Raw genomic sequence first — 19,804 nt, 5'->3', positions numbered from 1 at the left:
ATGCCCATACCCACTAGAGAGCCGCTTTATTTTTTACTGGCGCCTGGGGCAAGACCAATAGGATGTACTACTGTGATTAATTCTGGTAGGCTTGCTTAAACAGTCACATTTAATCCATTCTCTAGATGTATATTTTACACCTCCACTGCTACCTTTTTATCTCTCTCTGGAGTAATCAGACTATATAGTTTCTCTGACTAACATCTTCATTTCTTTCTCCTAGCTTCTACCATATTCTCCTCTTTCTCTCTCTGAATTAAGCCTCTTAGCCTCTCTGTCTGATCATTTCATTTGGTATTTCAGTTCCTCCCTGTCCTGTCATTTCTCTCTTTGTATATGCTCTTCCATCAGCACTGCATACACCAGCTCTTTATTTGTAGCTGGGAATTCAGGTTTTATGCTTTTAGACTGTCCTTTGTCTTTTGGTTTTTTTCTTTTTCCTTTTCTTTTCTTATTTTTTACTTTTTTATTTATTTTTATTTTTATTATTTGTCTTCCCTCTTTCCTCTTTTTTTTTGTGGGGGGTCCTTTCCTTTTTTTCTTTTTCTTTTTCCCTTTTGGTTTGCGTGTTTGTTGGATTTGTCTGTGCATTTGTATGCCTTTGTTCCCTGTGTCTTGTCTGTCTGTTTTCTTTTCCAGGGCTACCTCAAGAAACAAGTCAAAGTACACATGGTGGAGAGTCCGAAATGCTACTACGAGGAGGGAAATAAAATAACCAAAGTCTCATCAAGAGAGACCAAAAGACACCATTCAAAGAAGACTTCCTGAACAGTCGAAAGGCCTTCTTTAATACAGCAGCACTGGCAGGTGCAGAGTGCATAACAAACTTTTAAAACTAACAAGAGATAGAAAGCTAACCAAAATGACAAAACAAAAGAGCTCTCCTCCAAAGAAATTCCAGGAAGAAATGACAGCTAAAGAACTGCTCAAAACAGATACAAGCAACATAACTGAACAATAATTTGAAACAATAGTCATAAAATTAATCACTGGGCTTGAGAAAGGTATGGAAGACATCAGAGAAACTATTGCAACAAACACCTTAAAAATAGTGCTGATGAATCAAAAAATGTTATAAGTGAGATGCATAATAAAATGGAGGCATCCAATGCACGGATTCAAGAGGCAGAAAGGAGAATATATGATTTAGAAGACAAAATTATAGAAAAAGAGGAAGCAGAGAAAAAGAGAGATAACCTGATTCAGGAACACGAAAGGAGAGTTCTAGAGCTCAGTGATACAATCAAATGGAACACTATCTGTATCATAGGAATTGCAGAAGAGGAAGAGAGAGGGAAAGGCACTGACGGAGTTCTTGAAAAAATTATAGCAGAGAACGTCCCCAATCTGGGGAAGGAAATCCAAGAGGCACAGAGAACTCCCCTCAGATGTAACTTGAATCAATCTTCTGCATGACATATCATAGTGGAACTGGCAAAATATAAGGAAAAAGAGAATTCTGAAAGAAGCTAGGAATTAAAGGGCCCTAACATACAAAGGGAAACCTATCACAGCGGTTACAGATTTGTCTACTGAAACTTGGCAGGGCAGAATGGAATGTCAGGAAATCGTCAATGTGATTAACAGAAAAAATTTGCAGTCAAGAACACTCTACCCATCAAGCCTGTCATTCAGATTAGAAGGAGAGATGAAAAGTCTTTCCAAATAAACTAAAATTGAAAGAATTAGTCACCATTATACCTGCCCTACAAGAAATCCTGAGGGGGACTCTTGCATCTGAGGGAAATGTTGCAAGGAAGCCAAGGCACCAGAAACACCACCACAAGCATGAATCCTACAAAGAGCACAATGATTCTAAACCCATATTTTTCAATAACAACACTGAATGTAAATGGGTTAAATGCCCCAATCAAAAGACACAGGGTAGCAGAATGGATTTTTAAAAAAATCCATCTATTTGCAGTCTACAAGAAACTCATTTTAGACCTGAGGACACCTTCAGTTTGAAAGTAAGGGGATGGAGAAATATCTCTCATGCTACGAGAAGTCAAAAGAAAGCTGGAGTAGTTATACTTATATCAGACAAACTAGACTTTAAAGTAAAGACAGTAACAAGGATGAAGAAAGGCATTATATAATAATTACAGGGTCTATCCATCAGGAAGAGCTAACAATTATAAATGTCTACAACCGAATACGGAATCACCTAAATATATAAAACTATTAATCACAAACAGAAACAATCTTATTGATAAGAATGTGCTAATAGCAGGGGACTTTAATTCTCCACTTATAGCAATGGTTAGATCAACTAGACAGAAAATCATTAAAGACACAATGGACTTTAATGACACATTGGACCAGATGGATTTGACAGATACATTTAGAACTCTACATCCTGAGGCTATGGAATTCACTTTCTTCTCAAGTGCACATGGCACATTTTCCAAGCTAGGTCACACATGGCACATTCTCTAACCTGGGTCACATCCTGGAACATAAAGGAGCCTTCAATAAATACAAAAGAATTGAGATCATACAGTACACACTTTCAGATCACAATGCTATGAAACTTGAAATCAATCACAGGAAGAAGTCTGGAAAACCTCCAAAAACATGGAAGTTAAAGAACACCCTACTAAAGAATGAATGGGCCAATCAGGCAATTAGAGAAGAAATTTTAAAATATATGGAAATAAATGAAAATGAAAATACAACAACCCAAACTCTATGGGATGTGGCAAAGGCAGTCCTAAGAGAAAAGTACATTGCACTCGAGGTTTATTTCAAGAAATTAGAAAAAGTGCAATTACAGAATCTAACAGTACACCTAAATGAACTAGAAGGAGAGCAACAAGAACACCCCAAACCCAGTAGGAGAAGGGAAATAATAAAAATCAGGGCAGAAATAAATAATATTGAAACCAAAAACACAGTTGAACAGATGATAAATGAAACCAAGAGTTGGTTTTTGAAAAAATAAACAAAATTGACAAACCTTTAGCCAGGCTTCTCAAAAAGAAAAGAGAGAGCAATCAAACAGACAAAATCATGAATGAAAATGGACTTATTACAGCCAACCCCTCAGAAATACAAGCAGTTATCAGGGAATACTATGAAAAATTATATGCCAACAAATTGGACAACTTAGAAGAAATGGACAAATTCCTAAATACACACTCACTACCAAAATTCACACGGAAAGAGACAGAAATTCTGAACAGACCCATAACTAGTGAAGAAATTGAATCAATTATCAAAAATCTCCCAACAAATAAGAGCCTTGGGCCAGATGGCTTCCCTGGGGAATTCTACCAGGCATTTAAAACAGAATTAATACCCATTCTTCTCAAGCTATTCCAAAAAATAGAAATCGAAGGAAAACTTCTGGACTCATTTTACAAAGCCAGCATCACTTTGATTCCCAAGCCAGACAGAGACCCAGCAAAAAAAAGAGAACTACAGGCCAATATCCTTGATGAATACGGATGCAAAAATCCTCAACAAGATACTTGCAAATCGAATCCAACAGCACATAAAAAGAATTATCCACAAAGATCAAGTGGGATTCACTCCTGTGTTACAGGGCTGGTTCAATATTCGCAAATCAATCAATGTAATACATCACATTAACAAAAGAAAAGATAAAAACCATATGATCCTGTTGATAGAAGCAGTAAAAGCATTTGACAAAATATAGCATCCTTTCTTAATAAAGACCCTCGAGGAAGTTGGGGTAGAAGGAACTTACTTAAACATCATAAAAGCCATCTATGAGAAGCCCTCAGCTAACATCATCCTCAACGGGGAAAAACTGAGAGCTTTCCCCCTGAGATCAGGAACACGACAGGGATGTCCACTCTCACCACTGTCGTTTAACATAGTGCTGGAAGTCCTAGAATCAGCCATCAGACAACAAAAACAAATAAAAGGCATCAGAATTGGCAAAGAAGAAGTCAAACTCTCACTTTTCACAGACGACATGATACTCTACATAGAACACCTGACAGACTCCAACAGAAGCCTACCAGAACTGATCCATGAATTCAGCAAAGTTGCAGGGTACAAAATCAACATATAGAAATCGGTTGCATTCTTATACACCAACAATGAAGCAACAGAAAGAGAAATCAAGAAACTGATCCCATTCACAATTACACAAAAAAACCCTCATAAAATGCCTAAGAATATATCTAACCGAAGATATAAGAGATCTGTATGATGAAACCTATAGAAAATTTATGAAGGATATCGAAGATGACACAAAGAAATGGAAAAACATTCCATGCTCATGGATCAGAAAAAAAAAATTGTTACAATGTCATTACTACCCAAAACAATCTACACATTCAATATAATCCCAATCAAAATTGCACCAGCATTTTTTGCAAAACTAGAAAAAACTATCCTAAAATTTGTATGGAACCAAAAAAGACCCCGAAGAGCCAAAGTAATATTGAAGAAGAAAAGCCAAACAGGAGGCATCACCATCTCAGACTTTAGTCTCTACTACAAGCTGCCATCATCAAGACAGTATGGTATGGGAACAGATACAGACACATAGACCAGTGGACTCACAAATGTATGGCCAACTAATCTTTGACAAAGCAGGAAAGAGTATCCAATGGAAAAAAGACAGCCTCTTTAACAGGTGGTGCTGGCAGAACTGGACAGCAACATGCAGAAGAATGAAACTAGATCATTTTCTCACATCATACACAAAAATAAACTCAGAATGGATGAAGGACCTGAATGTGAGACAGGAAACCCATCAAAACCCTAGAGGAGAAAGCAGGAAACAACCTCCTTGACCTCAACCGCAGCAATTTCTTACTTGACACATCTCCAAAAGCAAACGAATCAAGAGCAAAAATGAACTATTGGGACCTCATCAAGATAAAAAGCTTCTGTACGGCAAAGGAAACAATCAATAAAACCAATAGGCAACAGACGGAGAAGGAAAAGATAGTTGCAAATGGCATATCGGATAAAGGGCTAGCATCCAAAATCTATAAGGAACTCACCAAACTCCACACCCAAAAAACTAGTAATCCAGTGAAGAAATGGGCAGAAGACATGAACAGACATTTCTCCAAAGAGGACATCCAGATGGCCAACAGACACATGAAACGATGCTCAGCATCCCTCCTCATCAGGGAAATACAAATCAAAACCACACTGAGATACCACCTAATGCCATTCAGAGTGGCTAAAAATGAGCAAATCAGGAGACTCTAGATGCTGGCGAGCATGTGGAGAAACGGGCACCCTCCTACACTGTTGGTGGAAAGGTAAACTGGTACAGCCCCTCTGGAAAACAGTGTGGAGGTTCCTCAAAAAATTAAAATAGAACTCCCCTATGGCCTAGCAATAGCACTGCTAGGAATTTACCCAAGGGATACAGGAGGGCTGAGGCATAGGAGCACATGGACCCCAATGTTCATAGCAGCACTCTCAACAAAGCCAAAACATGGAAAGAGCTTAAGTGTCCATCAATAGACGAATGCATCAAGAAGATGTGGTTTATCTATACCATGGAATACTTCATGGCAATGAGAAAGAATGAAATCTGGCCTTGTGTAGCAACATGGATGGACCTTGAGCATGTTATGCATAGTGAAATAAGTCAGGCAGAGAAGGACAGATACCATATGTTTGCACATATAGGTGGATTAGGAGGAACTTAATGGAAGACCATGAGGGAGAAGAAGGGGAAAACTAGATGGGGAGTGGGAGGGAGGCAAACCATGAGAGACACTTGAATGCTGAGAACAAACCGAGTGCTGATGGGGGTGAGGTGAGTGGAAGGGAGTGATGGGCATGGAGGAGGGCACTTGTTGGGATGAGCACTGGGTGTTATATGGAAACCAAGTTGACAGTCATCTATTTGTAAAATAAATAAATAAATAAATAAATAAATAAAGTAAAATAAAATAAAGTAGTACAACATAATCATCTGTATAAAGTGCAAAATGATTCCCATAATAACTTTAATTAACATCCTTCACCCCCGAAGTTATCATTATTTTTCCTTGTGGTAAGTACCTTTTTTTAAAAAGTTTATTTATTTAGTCAAAGAGGGAGAGAGCTGGGGAGGGGAAGAGAAGACAGAAAATCTCAGGCAGGTTCCAGGTGAGCTAACACTGCATAGCCCAATGCAGGACTCGCAGTCACAAACTGTGAGATCATAACCTCAGCCGAAATCAAGAGTCAGAGGCCTAATTGACTGAGCCATCCAGGTGCTCCTGTATGAGAAGTTTAAGTGTTTCTCTCTTAAACACTTTCAAATATACAACACAACACTATTCACCATAGTCACCACAGTGGACATTACATCCCAAGAACTTATTTATCTAATAACTGGAAGCTGGTAACTTTTGTCTTCCTGTCCCCACATTCCCCACACCCAAGCCGTTTCTTATAAAAGGAAACATTCTATTTCCCTATGCCCGGCAAATGCTCTCTTTTCTTCCCCCTTTTCAATCAACCCTTTTTTGGAGAGGGTTTCAAGTGTCACTGACCAAACTTATCTATCTCCAGGACCAAGCCTGACATCTCTTCCTTCATCTACACGCCACAGAGATGTATTTAAAATGAGCACCTGCCGCAGGCTCACTGGAGCCAATGGAACAATTCCAAGACTGTCTATGCTATTCAACAAGATCCTTTCTCTTTTCTGAGGATACCATCCTTAGAATTAGAGAAGTCTGTAACGGTCAAGAGTGAGTGTGAGAAGTCTGAGAGGGAAGTAGCAACCAGGAACCAGGAACGCGCACGTTGTGTGGAAGGAACGCGCACGCGCACTGGGGGTGATGACATTGCTCGTGGAGGTTCCTCCCACATCTGCCAAACTTTTGATGGAATCCAGCTGTGCTTCAAGAGAAACTGCTCTGTTTCCCATGCAAAGACAATAAACTATTTTCAAGCATATCAAGTTACGTTTCTGTCATTTGAAACTGGAAGAGTGATGTCTAAAAGAAAAACCAGTACTTGGAAATAGGGTGTTATAAATAAAAGTCTGTTCAATGTGGACTGGCTGAGCTGTGATAGGGTGGGTGCAGTGAGGGTGCCTCTCTCCTTACTAAGTAAGCTGAGACGCTGGAAATGTCTGTTACAAGGTAGTTTACCTGTCACCTATTGTCTCTAGGGGTATCGACAATGCCTAACAAAGGCTGAAATATTATGAAACTTGGCAGAAAAACGTGAGAACGTAGGAGGTAGTGGTTACTCCTTGCTGCCTGCACTAAGCTCCAGCAAGAAGCACACTTCCTTTAGAGAGAAACTTCCATGCACGCCAGCCCATCTGGGAACAGGACGAAGAAAAGAAAACCTTGTTAAGAGAGACTCTTTCTGTGCACAGTAATTGAAGATGTTTTAGATTCTGTTAATCTTTTTACCTACAGGTAAGAGGCACTAAATTCTCTGCCCCAGGCTAATGTTGGAATTAAAGCTAAAGATGCAACAGGTGAGATAGCTTACAGCTTTTTTTCCCCCCCTCAGGAGGAACCAACAGCTTTTCCCTCCTCAGGCTTCTTTTTTTTTTTAATAATATTCTTTACCTTTTGACCCCTGTCCCATCTGTCCCACCCCACAGATCTTGTATCTGTCAACCATTAATCTACCTTCAGTATCTATTAGCTTAGGTTTTTTTGTTTGTTTGCATGATTTTTTGTTTTTGTTTTTGTTTTGATTCCACATTTGAGAGAGATTGTATAGTATCTACCTTTCTTTGTCTGACTTATTGCACTTGGGATAATTACCCTCATGGTCCACTGATATTGTCATGAATGGAAAAATTCTATTCTTTTTTATCACTGAGTAATATACCAGTGTATATACATGCCACATCTTCTTTATGTTGACACTTCAGCTATTCCTATATCTTGATTCTTTTAAATAATACTGCAATGGATATGTAGTACATATATCATTTCCAGTTAGTATTTTCATTTTCTATGAATAAATACACAGAAGTGGGATTTCTGGGTGTTACGGTATTTCCGTATTCAAGTTAGAACCTCCATACTGTTTTCCATGTAAGCTGCACCAGTTTACATTCCCACTAACACTGTACGAGGCAGTCCTTTTCTCCACATCTTCACTATGCTTATTATGTCTTGTCTTTCTTATAATAGTCACCCTAACTAGTGTAAGTTAACTTCTCATTGTAATTTTTATGTGCATTTCCTGGTGATTAACAATGATGAGCATCTTTTCGTGTACTTGTTGGCCATCCATATGTCCTCTTTGGAAAAATGGCTATTTACATTCTCTGTATATGTGTGAGTTTGTTTTGGGAGTTTTCCTTCTGTTCCATCCATCTATGTGTTTGTTTTCATGCCAGTAAGAATAACATGGGCTTTCTCTGTATTATTTTTTGCAACTGCATGTGACTATAATTATCTGAAAAGAAAACATTTAATTAAAATAAAAAGTTTATCTGTATGTTGAGAAGCTAAATGTGGACTATTTCTTAGCCACCAGCATCCCTTTCCTCTTGTTTTGGTAGGAGCAGTGTCTTTTCCTGTTTCTTTCTTCTCCATTACATGCAGTCTTGTGGGGAGGGTTATATTAAGATGTGTTTCCCTCTCTTAGACACGAGATGAAATATTGACAAGACATTGTCTGCCACGTTTTTCAATCTGGAAGCAGAATGATGCAAGGATGGAAGAAACAGTGTGAATTCTTTTATTACAACAACTGAGCCCTGACAACATTGCTGAATGGTTCCTGCTACTTAGATGCCAGATTTGCCCTGGATTCCAGTTGTTTCGGTCCTGGCATCTGTTTCTTTAGCATTGCTATCAACTATGTCAACATCCCAATATCTTATCCAAAATTCTATTTTTTAAAAAAATGAATCCAATGGTTTGGGTTGTCTGTCATTTGCTCTTCAGAGAGATCTTACAATACCTGAGCTGGCAATTATTCTGGTTTTACAGCATGTCAGTTTACTTATTCTTTGCATATAGACTAACTGAGAGTTCACCAACTCCAAATTTTCATCACTGGGAAGTACAGCAAGTATTCAAAGACTCTCTCAGGCAGCAGTCACTATGAAAGGAAATGCAGTGATATATTTAAACCATGTAACAATGCCTAACATATCACAGGTTGTTGACAACTACTACAAAGGTGATGATGATGATGATGATGATGATGATGATGATGGTTTCCTGGATTGTAGAATATCTGAAGCAAAAGTTGCAAGTAACTTGTTCTTAATGCTGATAAGGTGAAACCAAGTGGAATGATGATTTTAATAAGTGGCTGATATACTTGTAATTTTCTGGTCATTTAAATTGAAAGAATAATGACACTAACCATGTTGTAAGCAATTTTTCCACTAAATAAGTTAAAACATTTCTGCACTTGCTTGAATATTAATTTATTCATGAAATTATTTCTTCATATGTGGTGTGGAAGGAAAATTCACCTGCCTTGGATGATTATCACAGATTAAAGCTGGAAAAAGAAACAGAAAAATATGTGAACATAAATGTGGATATTTCAGCTCCATTTACTCATTTTTAATGTGACCAAAATGAGAGCAACTTTATGCATGGATGTACTTTGCAAATCAAAAAATAAAAGTCAAAATCTAAAGGAATTGGAAGTCATCATTCGGCTTTCTTGCCCATAGTGTTAGTGCAATATGCAACTTTTCTTATTAATCAAGCACCTGCTGACCCAGCCATTGAGATACTGGATTCAATGGTGTAGTACACATGAACATGACTTTGAGGAGCTCAGCCTAGCCTGGATTACCAAAAACTTATAAACACTGTAACAGGGTCCCTGATAGCTTTGATGTTCAGAAGCTGTGGAAACACAAAGAAGAAATCCATTCACTGCCTTTTCATAGAGGACTAGGGGGAAGAGCAAGATTCCACCAGACATTTGAAGAGGTGGAATGGAAAGAAAGAGCATTCCAGGGGGGGAAGGCACAGCTTGGCCAAGGCACTGTGGCACAGGAGAGCTCCTCAGAGCAACATCAGGTCATCAACCAGCGTGCTGATGGAGTGCACTGTTCATGGCGATCATGGCAGAGATGATAGCAGAGTCTGGAAATGCCATTTAGAGGCAGCGGGAAAGAATGGCAGAAAACAAAGTTTATGATGAGGGTGGTGGTGCTCCTTCAGAATGGGATAAAAAAACAATGAGTCCCAGGATAACACTGTGAAGGACTAGGTAGCCCAACAGTCATGGACAATTAATCAGAAACCATTTGCTATGACTTTGCACCACACAAAGCAAGACATTTCCTGCCTGTATAGCATAGACCTGGGGGACTTGGACTGTTAGAGCGACATCAGAAGTGCTCGGTGTGGCCATCTCTTCTACTTCCTGTTAAATTGCCCTGAGGTGATGTATTTTTTCTTTTAATGGATTATTCTGGTGCTACCTAGTGGATGCGAAATATTTGGAAACTATAATGAATGTGATATCAAATGTAAAAGTGTGAATTTTTAAAAGACTCCACAATTTGGAGTGCTAAACAAGATAACTACCCTCAATAAAGTTTTGACTGAAGTAATATTTTTTTAATGACAGATTTCCCTTGAATTATAAACATACTGTAAATCCTTGAAAGCAAGCACTATTGTGCGGTTTTTATTTTGTATGAAACGACAGGGGCATATCTTTAGTAGAAATGAGGTCTCTCATATAAAGAAACAGGCTTTCCAAACAGAAAAGTCAACTACAGAAGAACAAACAGCTCTTCCCCTGAAGGAAAGTCGGTTCCCGCATATCCCACTTCTCCTCATCTTCAGCTCCTTCCCAGCAAGTGTGCACATCTTAGTTTACCTGGAAGATGTTCTAACACTGCTCTTCAGAAACACAGACTAAAGATCTGGGGGAAATTTTTATTGTTTTACAAATAAATTTGAAATCAGTAACTAATTGTTCTCTTGATGCTTTAAAGATTAAAAATTCCCCAAATATCCATTAACTGATGCATGGACAAAGAAGATGTTGTATATAATATATACATGTATATACATATATACAATGGAATACTACTCAACAATGAGAAAGAATGAAATCTTGCCACTTGCAACAACATGGATAAGACTGGAGGGTATTATGCTAAGTGAAATAGGTTAGTCAGAGAAAGACAGATATCATAGGTTTTCACTCATAAGTGGAAGTTGAGAAACGTAACAGAAGACCATGGAGGAGGGGAAAGGGGAAAAAATGGTTACAAACAGAGAGGGAGGCAAACCATAAGAGACTTTTAAATACAGAGAGCAAAATGAGGGTGATAGGGTTTGGAGGGATTGGGAGACAGGAAAAATGGGTGATGGGCATTGAGGAGGGGACTTGTTAGGATGAGTACTGGGTGTTTTATGTAAGTGATGATAATAAGAATCTACTCCAGAAACCAAGAGTACCCTGTATACACCTTATGTTAGCTAACTTGACAATACATTATGTATGTATTTTAAAAAAGGAAATGAGTCTGGAAAAAAAATAAAGATTAAAAATGTTATTTAAATCCTCTGTCAGCTGAGTATTTTATTTTATTTTATTTTTTACAAATAGTTTATTGTCAAATTAGTTTCCACATAACACTCAGTGCTCATCCCCACAAGTGCCCTCCTCCATGCCCATCCTCCCCTCCTCCCCACACCCATCAGTCCTCAGTTTTTGTCAGCATTCAAGAGTCTCTCATGGTTTGCCTCCCTCCCTCTCCCCCACCACTTTCCCCCCTTCTTCTCCCCCTTGTTCCTCCATCAAGTTCCTCCTAATCCTCCTATACGTGCAAACATATGATATTTGTTCTTCTCTGCCTGACTTATTTCACTCAGCATAACACCCTCAAGGTCCATCCACGTTGCTACACATGGCCAGATTTCATTGTTTCTCATTGCCATGTAGTATTCCATGGTATAGATAAACCACATCTTCTTGATCCATTCGTCCGATGATGGACACTTAGTCTCTTTCCATGTTTTAGCTATTTTGGAGAGTGCTGCTATGAACATTGGGGTACATGTGCTCCTATGCATCTGTCAGCTGAGTATTTTAGAATAATTTACAGAAGGGAGTAAGATCCTGATGGGTAGGCAGGCTTCCCAGGAGCTCACTCTGAGTTCAGAATGCTCTATCTGCTGACAGCTGCCCTGTGGCTTCGGGTGAACCCAGGCTGAAGGCACTGGTGACCTGGAGAAGCTGGAGGTCATGCTTTCCTTTCCCAGCTGTTTTTCTGAGGGAGGCTTACTGTCACCGCTTATTTCTACCACATCAACAAACACAGATAGTAAGTAGTCTTGCTTGGGTCACAGCTCTAGGTCAATAGAAAGATTCTTGTCTACTTTCTACAGTTTTTTTTTTTTCAAGAAAAAGTCAGGAATTTGCTCAGTATCTTGACATAAAATCCATGTTTTACAGTTTAACTTTTTTTGGCTGTGATCTCAAAATTTATACTAACAAATTTCTATTGACATAGAATTTTACACAAAATAAAATTAATAGATCTTAAGTGTATAGCTGAGTAAGTCTTGACAAATATATGCACCCATGGAACTATCCCCCAGATCAGGATGTAGAATTTCCCAACATTCTGAGGCACTTGGGTGGTTTAGTTGGTTAAAGTTCAATTCTTGGTTCCAGCTCAGTTCATGATTCTCTCTCTTCCTCTGTCTCTGCCCCTCCCCTGCATTCTCTCTATCTCTATCTCAAAATAAATAAATAAAACTAAAAAAAAAAAAGAATTTCCCACATTCTAATGAGTTCTCTTGTTCTCCTTTCCAGTCAATAATTTCCCTGCAAGTAACCACTGTTATGGATCTATCACCACAGATCAGTTTTGTCTTTTGACCTTGATATAATATACTTATGTAATATGTACTTTTGAACATGTGCCTTCTTTTGTTTGACGTAGTGTTTTTAAGAATCATATGCTTGTTCTTTTTTAAATGTTGAGTAAGAATGTACTACAGTGTGTTTATTCATTCTTCTCTGGTTTCTGGTTAGAAGTTATTATGAGTAAAGCTGCTGTGAACATTCTCACTTGGGTAGATCCTAACACTGCGATTGCTGAGTTAATGATCAGGTACATATTTAATGTTATAAGTAACTAGTGAGACCCTGTCCAGAGTATTTTACCATCAACATTCCCACTAGTAACATAGTAGAGTTCCAATTGTTGCACACCCTCACCCACATTTCATATTGCACCCTTGTCAATTTCATACATTCTGAGGGGTATGAAATGTCATCTCATTGTAATCTCAACAGCTTGTAAAAAACACTTGAGCCACCTCAGCACTCTCAAATGACCACCTAAATAAAGCTATCTGTAATTTAAAATGGGATATCATCACTAGCATAATGGGTCAAATGGGAAACAATAGATTGTATTTTAAGTTCTGTGGGGTATAGTTAGGACATGTATGCCTCATCAGTTTAGGAGTATAATTGAAGAGTGTGAACCAGATGTAGCTTGGCTTTTTAACATACAGTCTTCTTTAACCACTATACTTTATGGTTCATGTCACTGATCTAGTGATCTGGCTCACAGGAAGTAAAGAAATCTGTAGGGATTGCCTATGTATCAAATTCTCAAACAAATACTTTCTGAATGAAGCAAGACCTTTGGAAAGATTTTCTGTGACCTCACAAGAAAGCAGTATTAAATTATTCCTACTCTGTGCTCATGCTTGACATATATTATCTCATGTAGTCTTCACAAGAATCCTCTGAGGAAAATCTAATTATTGCTCCATGTCTTCACTGAGGAAACTAAGGTTGATAAATACTTCTTTGCTTGAAATAAATGTCTTTCTGAAACTTTTTAAATTAAATCCGTTGGATACAGAAAAGCATGTTGGATACTGAGAAACAGTAATCCATAGCACAGAGCGTGGGGAGGAAAAAGCTGTTTCTACATTCTGCCTTTCCTCCTTTTATTAAACCTTAGTTTTCTGGAAATAACTCTTTGATGTCAGCTTTAAGAAAGGCTTGAGAGGGAAGAAGGATCCCTACCTAGGGGAGGCAAGACAGGAGCATTACAAAAATGCCACATCTTCCCCTGACACCCTCCCCCTCTGCCCCTTTCCCTGAAAGGACCCCCTGTTTGGGAGACTGCCAGCCCTCTCCAGATTCTTTCATAACCCAGAGGCATCCCATCCTGACACAGTGATAACACCTTCCCCTCTGGGCCCTGCTTCCTCCACCTGTCCCACCTTTGATGCAAATAAACAGGAACCACTACACTAGATTATCCTGTTCTCATCCCTCCAGATTTTCACCAAAAATGCTAGGACTAAAGGACAGGCAGGGTGATGCTGAATACCCAGTTGGGGCTTCCTGTGAGGTCTTTTCATGAACCGCCTGCCAAAGATAAATGCATGGTAATTAGTTGATGTGGGTTCCCAGGGTGGCGCCGGACCCCTCCACAGGGCTGTCCCTGGTTCCTCAGCTCACCTCCCCTGGGTCAGGCCGCTAAAGCAACAAATTCCTGTGGGACAATTAGAGACCCAGGCATCACATGCCCTAGCAACATAGAGCTCCAGGGCACAGAGGCTCCGCCCACAGGATGACTCAGCCAATTGCAGGGCAGGCCGGTAGTGGGGGCAGGCCTGTTAAGCCAAATCCCAGGCCTTAAATGAGCAGCCTCCCATCGCCTCCAGGCCCCCTGGACACCCTTGACCTGAAGCTGTGACTGAGCCGCACAACTACACCTGCCATAGGTGAGATCCCCAGAACAGGCATGAAGGGTAGGGCCGCCTCTGAAAACACTGGGGACCCCAGCCTTGGGAATCAGAGATTTGGGCCTCCCAAGAGGCACTCTTCCAGGGCCTGACTCTTCCATACATGGCAGCTTGACCCCCACACTCCAAAACTCAGGGCCCCTCACTCCCTGCACTGCCATTTACATGTTCTGGAAGCAGTAGATGGGTCTGATGGCAGAGAGCAGGAGCCCATGCACATCCCACATTCCCAGCCTGCCTCCACAGCCCGTGTGAACACTCGGGAAGATAAATTCAATATTTATATTCTACTTTAGTGGTTCTAACATCTCAGAAGGAAGGATGGCATTTTAGATGGGTTGACCTAATCATAAACTCATTCTTGTCCTTTCCTAGGTTTTAAAACATGCATCCTTCTCTCTTCCTAGCTGCCCTTTGCCTGAGAATAGCCTCAGCTGCTCCACAACTCAATCAGAGCATAGATGAACAATGGTCTCAGTGGAAGGCAACATACGGAAAACTATATAGTGTGGTTGGTAACATTTAAGCTGTCCAGAGGGACCCCTGCAGAAAACATTCCATGCTGGTGGGAGTTCTTAGCAGGGAGTAGCTTCTTGAGGATACTCTTACCAGGGCAGTAAGCAGGGTACTGTGACTGTGCATAGTGTGGGTTTATGTCCTGCTGTATGGTTGCTGGAGAACATCTCCCAGAAGCATCAGGCCATCCCTGTCCATGGTCTCTCCTCCTCTCTGTGAGCATATCCACTAGGTATAGGTAATTAAGTTTTTTTAAAAAAAATTTTAACATATATTTATTTTTGAGAGAAAGATAGAGACAGAGATTGAGCAGGGGAGGAATGGACAGAGAGGAAGACACAGAAACCTAAGCAGGCCCCAGGCTTTGAGCTGTAAGTACAGAGTCTGACACGGGGCTTGAACCCAGGAACCATGAGATCATGACCTGAGCCGAAGTCGGATGCTTAACTGACTGAGCCACACAGTTGTCCCAGGTCAGTAGGTTTTAAATAGAAATAAAGATGATAAGCTATACGTTGGTCTCCAGGATGAAGAAGGCTGGAGGAGAGCAGTGTGGGAGAGGAATATGCAAATGATTGAATAGCACAATCAGGAACACAGCCAAGGGAAACACAGCTTCACAATGGCAATGAATGGTTTTGGTGACATGGTGAGTGTGGCACGGATTGCTGAACGTTTCATGCTTCCTCTAAGTACTTTCTCAAAACATCTCATGCTTGTCAATATTCTGTTTCCTTTTCCTTGAAGACCAGTGAAGAATTCAAGCAGGTGTTGAATGACCTTAAATTCCAGAAACTCAAGAAGGGGAAAGTCTTCCAAGCACCTCTCTTTGCTGAGGTCCCCTCATCTGTGGACTGGAGAGAGAAAGGCTATGTAACCTCCGTGAAGAATCAGGTGGGGCAATATTCAGCAGGTCCCTCTCAAGAGTATGGCAAAAGGAATCAGTGACTCTGCTATGGAAATTGAGACACAATATGCAGTTTGTTATGTTTTAAAGGAGTTTTCAGATCCATGAGCTGTTGTCAAAGTCTTGCTATTTATTTTGTAGGCTAAGAGCTTTTCATTTTGTTTTCAGGGTAACTGTCTTTGTTGTTGGGCTTTTAGTGCAATTGGTGCCCTTGAAGGACAGATGTTCCTGAAAACTGGCAAACTTGTTTCACTGAGTGAGCAGAACCTAGTGGACTGCTCTTGGCCTCAAGGCAATAAGGGCTGCTATGGTGGCCGAATGGATAAAGCCTTCCTGTATGTTAAGGAAAACGGAGGCCTGGAGTCAGAGGAATCTTATCCATATCATGCACAGGTCAGTGGTGTTCCTTATCTTTTATGAAAGTTGAGTATATTCAGTAAAAACAGATACGAAAGTTGGAATTCTTGTATTTGATCGTAGACTCTATGTCTGCAGATGGTCAGTACTGCCTTTAATGTGTATTAGCCTAGCAAAGCTCTCTGATTGGCTTATTATCATATAGCTGTTCCTACCTCTATGTTACATGGTGGCACGAATACAATTCTATCCAGTACTGGTCTCCACAGTGAAAACTTTATGAACAGTAGACCAAAAGAGTGTCTCATTGAATAGATGCCTGCTGATTTATTCAACTTCCAAACTATCAATCCCATTTTACGACCTGAGATATGTAATAACAAACTTGATTTGAAATCATTCAGCAGCAAACCGTCTTGCACTCTTGTTCCCCTGGAACTGGATGGTAGTGATCAAGTCTCTCCTCCTTTACTTTTGAAAGAATGAATTCTGTAAATACAAGGCTGAGAATTCTGCCGCCAACGTGACTGCCTTCTGGAGTGTCATAAACAAGGAGGATGGCCTAATGACCACAGTGGCAACTGTGGGGCCCGTCTCTGCTGCTATAGATGCAAGCCTGAATTCCTTCCAGTTCTATAAAAAAGGTTATCATGTGTCTACATAGAAAAGTGGGCAGGAAAAATGGGGAACCACCGTGACATACAGTAAGATTGACCCTTTGGTGTGTACAAATCAGGAGGGTGTGGATTTCACGTAGTTGTTCATTCTGCACATGTAACTTTTGTGCCTGTTGTTCAGCATGCTGTCATAACTTGACCCAAATCCTCATGCTTTCAAATATGCATAAATACATTTAAATGGTTACGTAATTTGATTGGCGTGGCTTAATTACTTTAATTTTTCACAACTGTTAGACCTGGAAATTTTCCAAAGAGTTTTACTAATGAAAAGGATGCTGGTAAGAACCTCTTGGCTCAAGTGATTTTGTGTTTTTCTGCTGCTTCCCTAGGCTGACATGGTAGAATAGAGTGACAGAGTTTCGACGAGTGGTCTTTTATGCCTCTTGACTGTCCCTCACAAAAGAGATTGTGACGATGTGTATTTCTGCTGGTATTAGATGAGGGCTTAAATGCCTAGCCTAGCTAAACAAAAAGCTCTGCTTTCTAAATTTTATCTGGATTTATATCACACCTGAATTTTGAGATGCCTCCTTTACTGTGGTGACTTGGTTTTTGTTAGATGTTATCATGTTGCTTGGATGTCCCAGCTCGGAACTGAATTTTACTTTTCCAGACATTTATTATGATCCAAAGTGCAGCAATAAGCACCCGAATCATGCTGTTCTGGTGGTTGGTTATGGCTTTGAAGGAGAAGAATCAGACAACAAAAAATATTGGATTGTTAAGAACAGGTATAAAAAAACAAAAATATTTGTCTTTGGAATTGAAAAGGAAATCCTTTGTGGAATCACTTTGTGGACACATATTATCAAACCCTTGAGCACACTTCTGAAATCCCAGAACTGTTTACCCTACTTCGTGGGAACAGAGATATATTCATTTGATGACAACATTAAGCTACTGCCTCAACTTTGCAAGGGTCTTGCTATAGTTTGAGCAGCACTGCATCTGAAACACATCTGACCCCAGGAGTTTCCTTCTCCTGTCTCTCATTTTGCAGTTTTGTGAAAAGTTTGGGAATAGAATTTTGTACTGGGTTACAACTCAACCATGAACAAGGATGACCTGTCTTGATTGTTCCCAAATCTGTCTTAGCCTCTGGGGCACTGCTAAGTATTGGGTGTTATTGTGCATAAAGAGAAATGTGTTTGTTCCTCTCTAATAAATGGAAAACCCTGTCTTCTCTCAGCTGGAGTGCAAATTGGGGCAAACATGGCTACATACTCATGGCCAAGGACCGGGACAACCACTGTGGAATCGCCACCTTGGCCAGCTTTCCTATCGTGTGAGATGATGGTGTAAAGAAGACCCTGACTGACAACAAATTATCCAGAAAATGGATTTTATTTTCAAGCTGCTACAACCTACTGTGTGTGTTAAAACACTTAAATCATTGAAAATCCAAGTTGTGATTTGGTTGTGCGACATTTTACACTGGGAATGTTACTTCTTCACTCTTTACTGCTGAAAATAGTCTTGTATGAATGACTTGTCCAGCAACTTTTGAATTTTCAATTTTTTGGAAGAATGTATGAAGTTTCACTTGTAAAAGTAAAACAGCTGCAGGGGCACCTGGGTGGCTCAGTTGGTTGAGTGTCCAACTCTTGATTTCACCCAAGGTCATGATCTCATTGTTCATATGACTGAGCTCCTCATTGGGCTCTGTGAGTTTAATAGCTTGGGATTTTAATTTCTTTAGAGAAACCCACAAATGTGGCCTAAATGCCATTAATGTTTTCTTCCACCATAAAATGTTGGAACAAAAATGAAGGACTTGAGTAGCGTATGATCTTTAAGCTTTGGTGGTAATGATTGAAATACATGCGCTGCTTGGAATGGAGGTTTCCTAACTCTTCTGAGTCCTTTCCTCCTAAAAAGAACCCAGTGTTGTAAATGCACACCCATTTGTGCAAATTCCACTTTATAATTTCTGAATCATTTGCTTCCTTTGCAATTTATTTTCATAGAAATTACGAAGGTCTATGGAATATGAGAAACACTGATAATTACTTTATGCTACATGCAAGACTTAGGGAGGAATCAACATTTTTTTCTGCTTTATTTATTTTACACCTATAAGCTTCTTTTAAAAATAGGTAGTTTAAAGTATATGTGTTTATTTTTTTGAGAGTGAGAATGCTCAAGCAGGGGAGAGGCAGAGAGTGAGAGGGATAGAATCCCAAGCAGGCCCCATACTGTCACCGAAGAGCCCGACATGGGGCTTGATCTAACGAACGATCTTGACCTGAGCCAACATCAAGAGTCTCTTACTCAACTGACTGGGCCTCCCAGTGGCTCCTCAAAATAGTTTTATGAGATATGATTTGTGATTTTTAATTTTTTAAATAAATATAAATGGCTTTAAAAGTTACAGAAGCTTCTAATATTTGCTGAATCATTCACACATCAGCCATGTCTTCTCACTTTCCCTCACATCAGCACCTGCACATGTTCTCAGAATCTTGCGTTGAACTCCCAGGATGGTGTGGACAGCAGGCTGAGCGAGCCTGTCATGATGAAGCAAGCTGACTGTCAAAAGGTATCCTTTCTAGGGAATGTTCAGAAACCGACTGTGACAAACTTTTTGTTCAAAGATGGCCCCAGCCTTGTCTTTATCCCACATGCCCCTGTGCTCAGTGGCTTCCACTGTCCCCATCACAAGG

General features: G+C 39.9%; 1 protein-coding gene across 1 annotated transcript; it reads left to right on the top strand.

The window, feature by feature from the left end:
* Positions 1-15,066: 15,066 nt before the first annotated feature.
* On the top strand, positions 15,067-18,430 carry LOC120224191 (procathepsin L-like). The gene is given in 7 exon segments (XM_039222406.1): positions 15,067-15,192; positions 15,724-15,846; positions 15,945-16,091; positions 16,273-16,497; positions 16,943-17,105; positions 17,755-17,872; positions 18,331-18,430. Coding segments are annotated over 7 exon segments (1,002 nt in total).
* Positions 18,431-19,804: the final 1,374 nt, after the last annotated feature.

This window comes from Hyaena hyaena, unplaced genomic scaffold (assembly GCF_003009895.1).
Source record: "Hyaena hyaena isolate Hyena2069 unplaced genomic scaffold, ASM300989v1 scaffold_1128, whole genome shotgun sequence".
NCBI lineage: Eukaryota > Metazoa > Chordata > Mammalia > Carnivora > Hyaenidae > Hyaena > Hyaena hyaena.
This window is presented reverse-complemented; position numbering and strand designations above follow the sequence as displayed.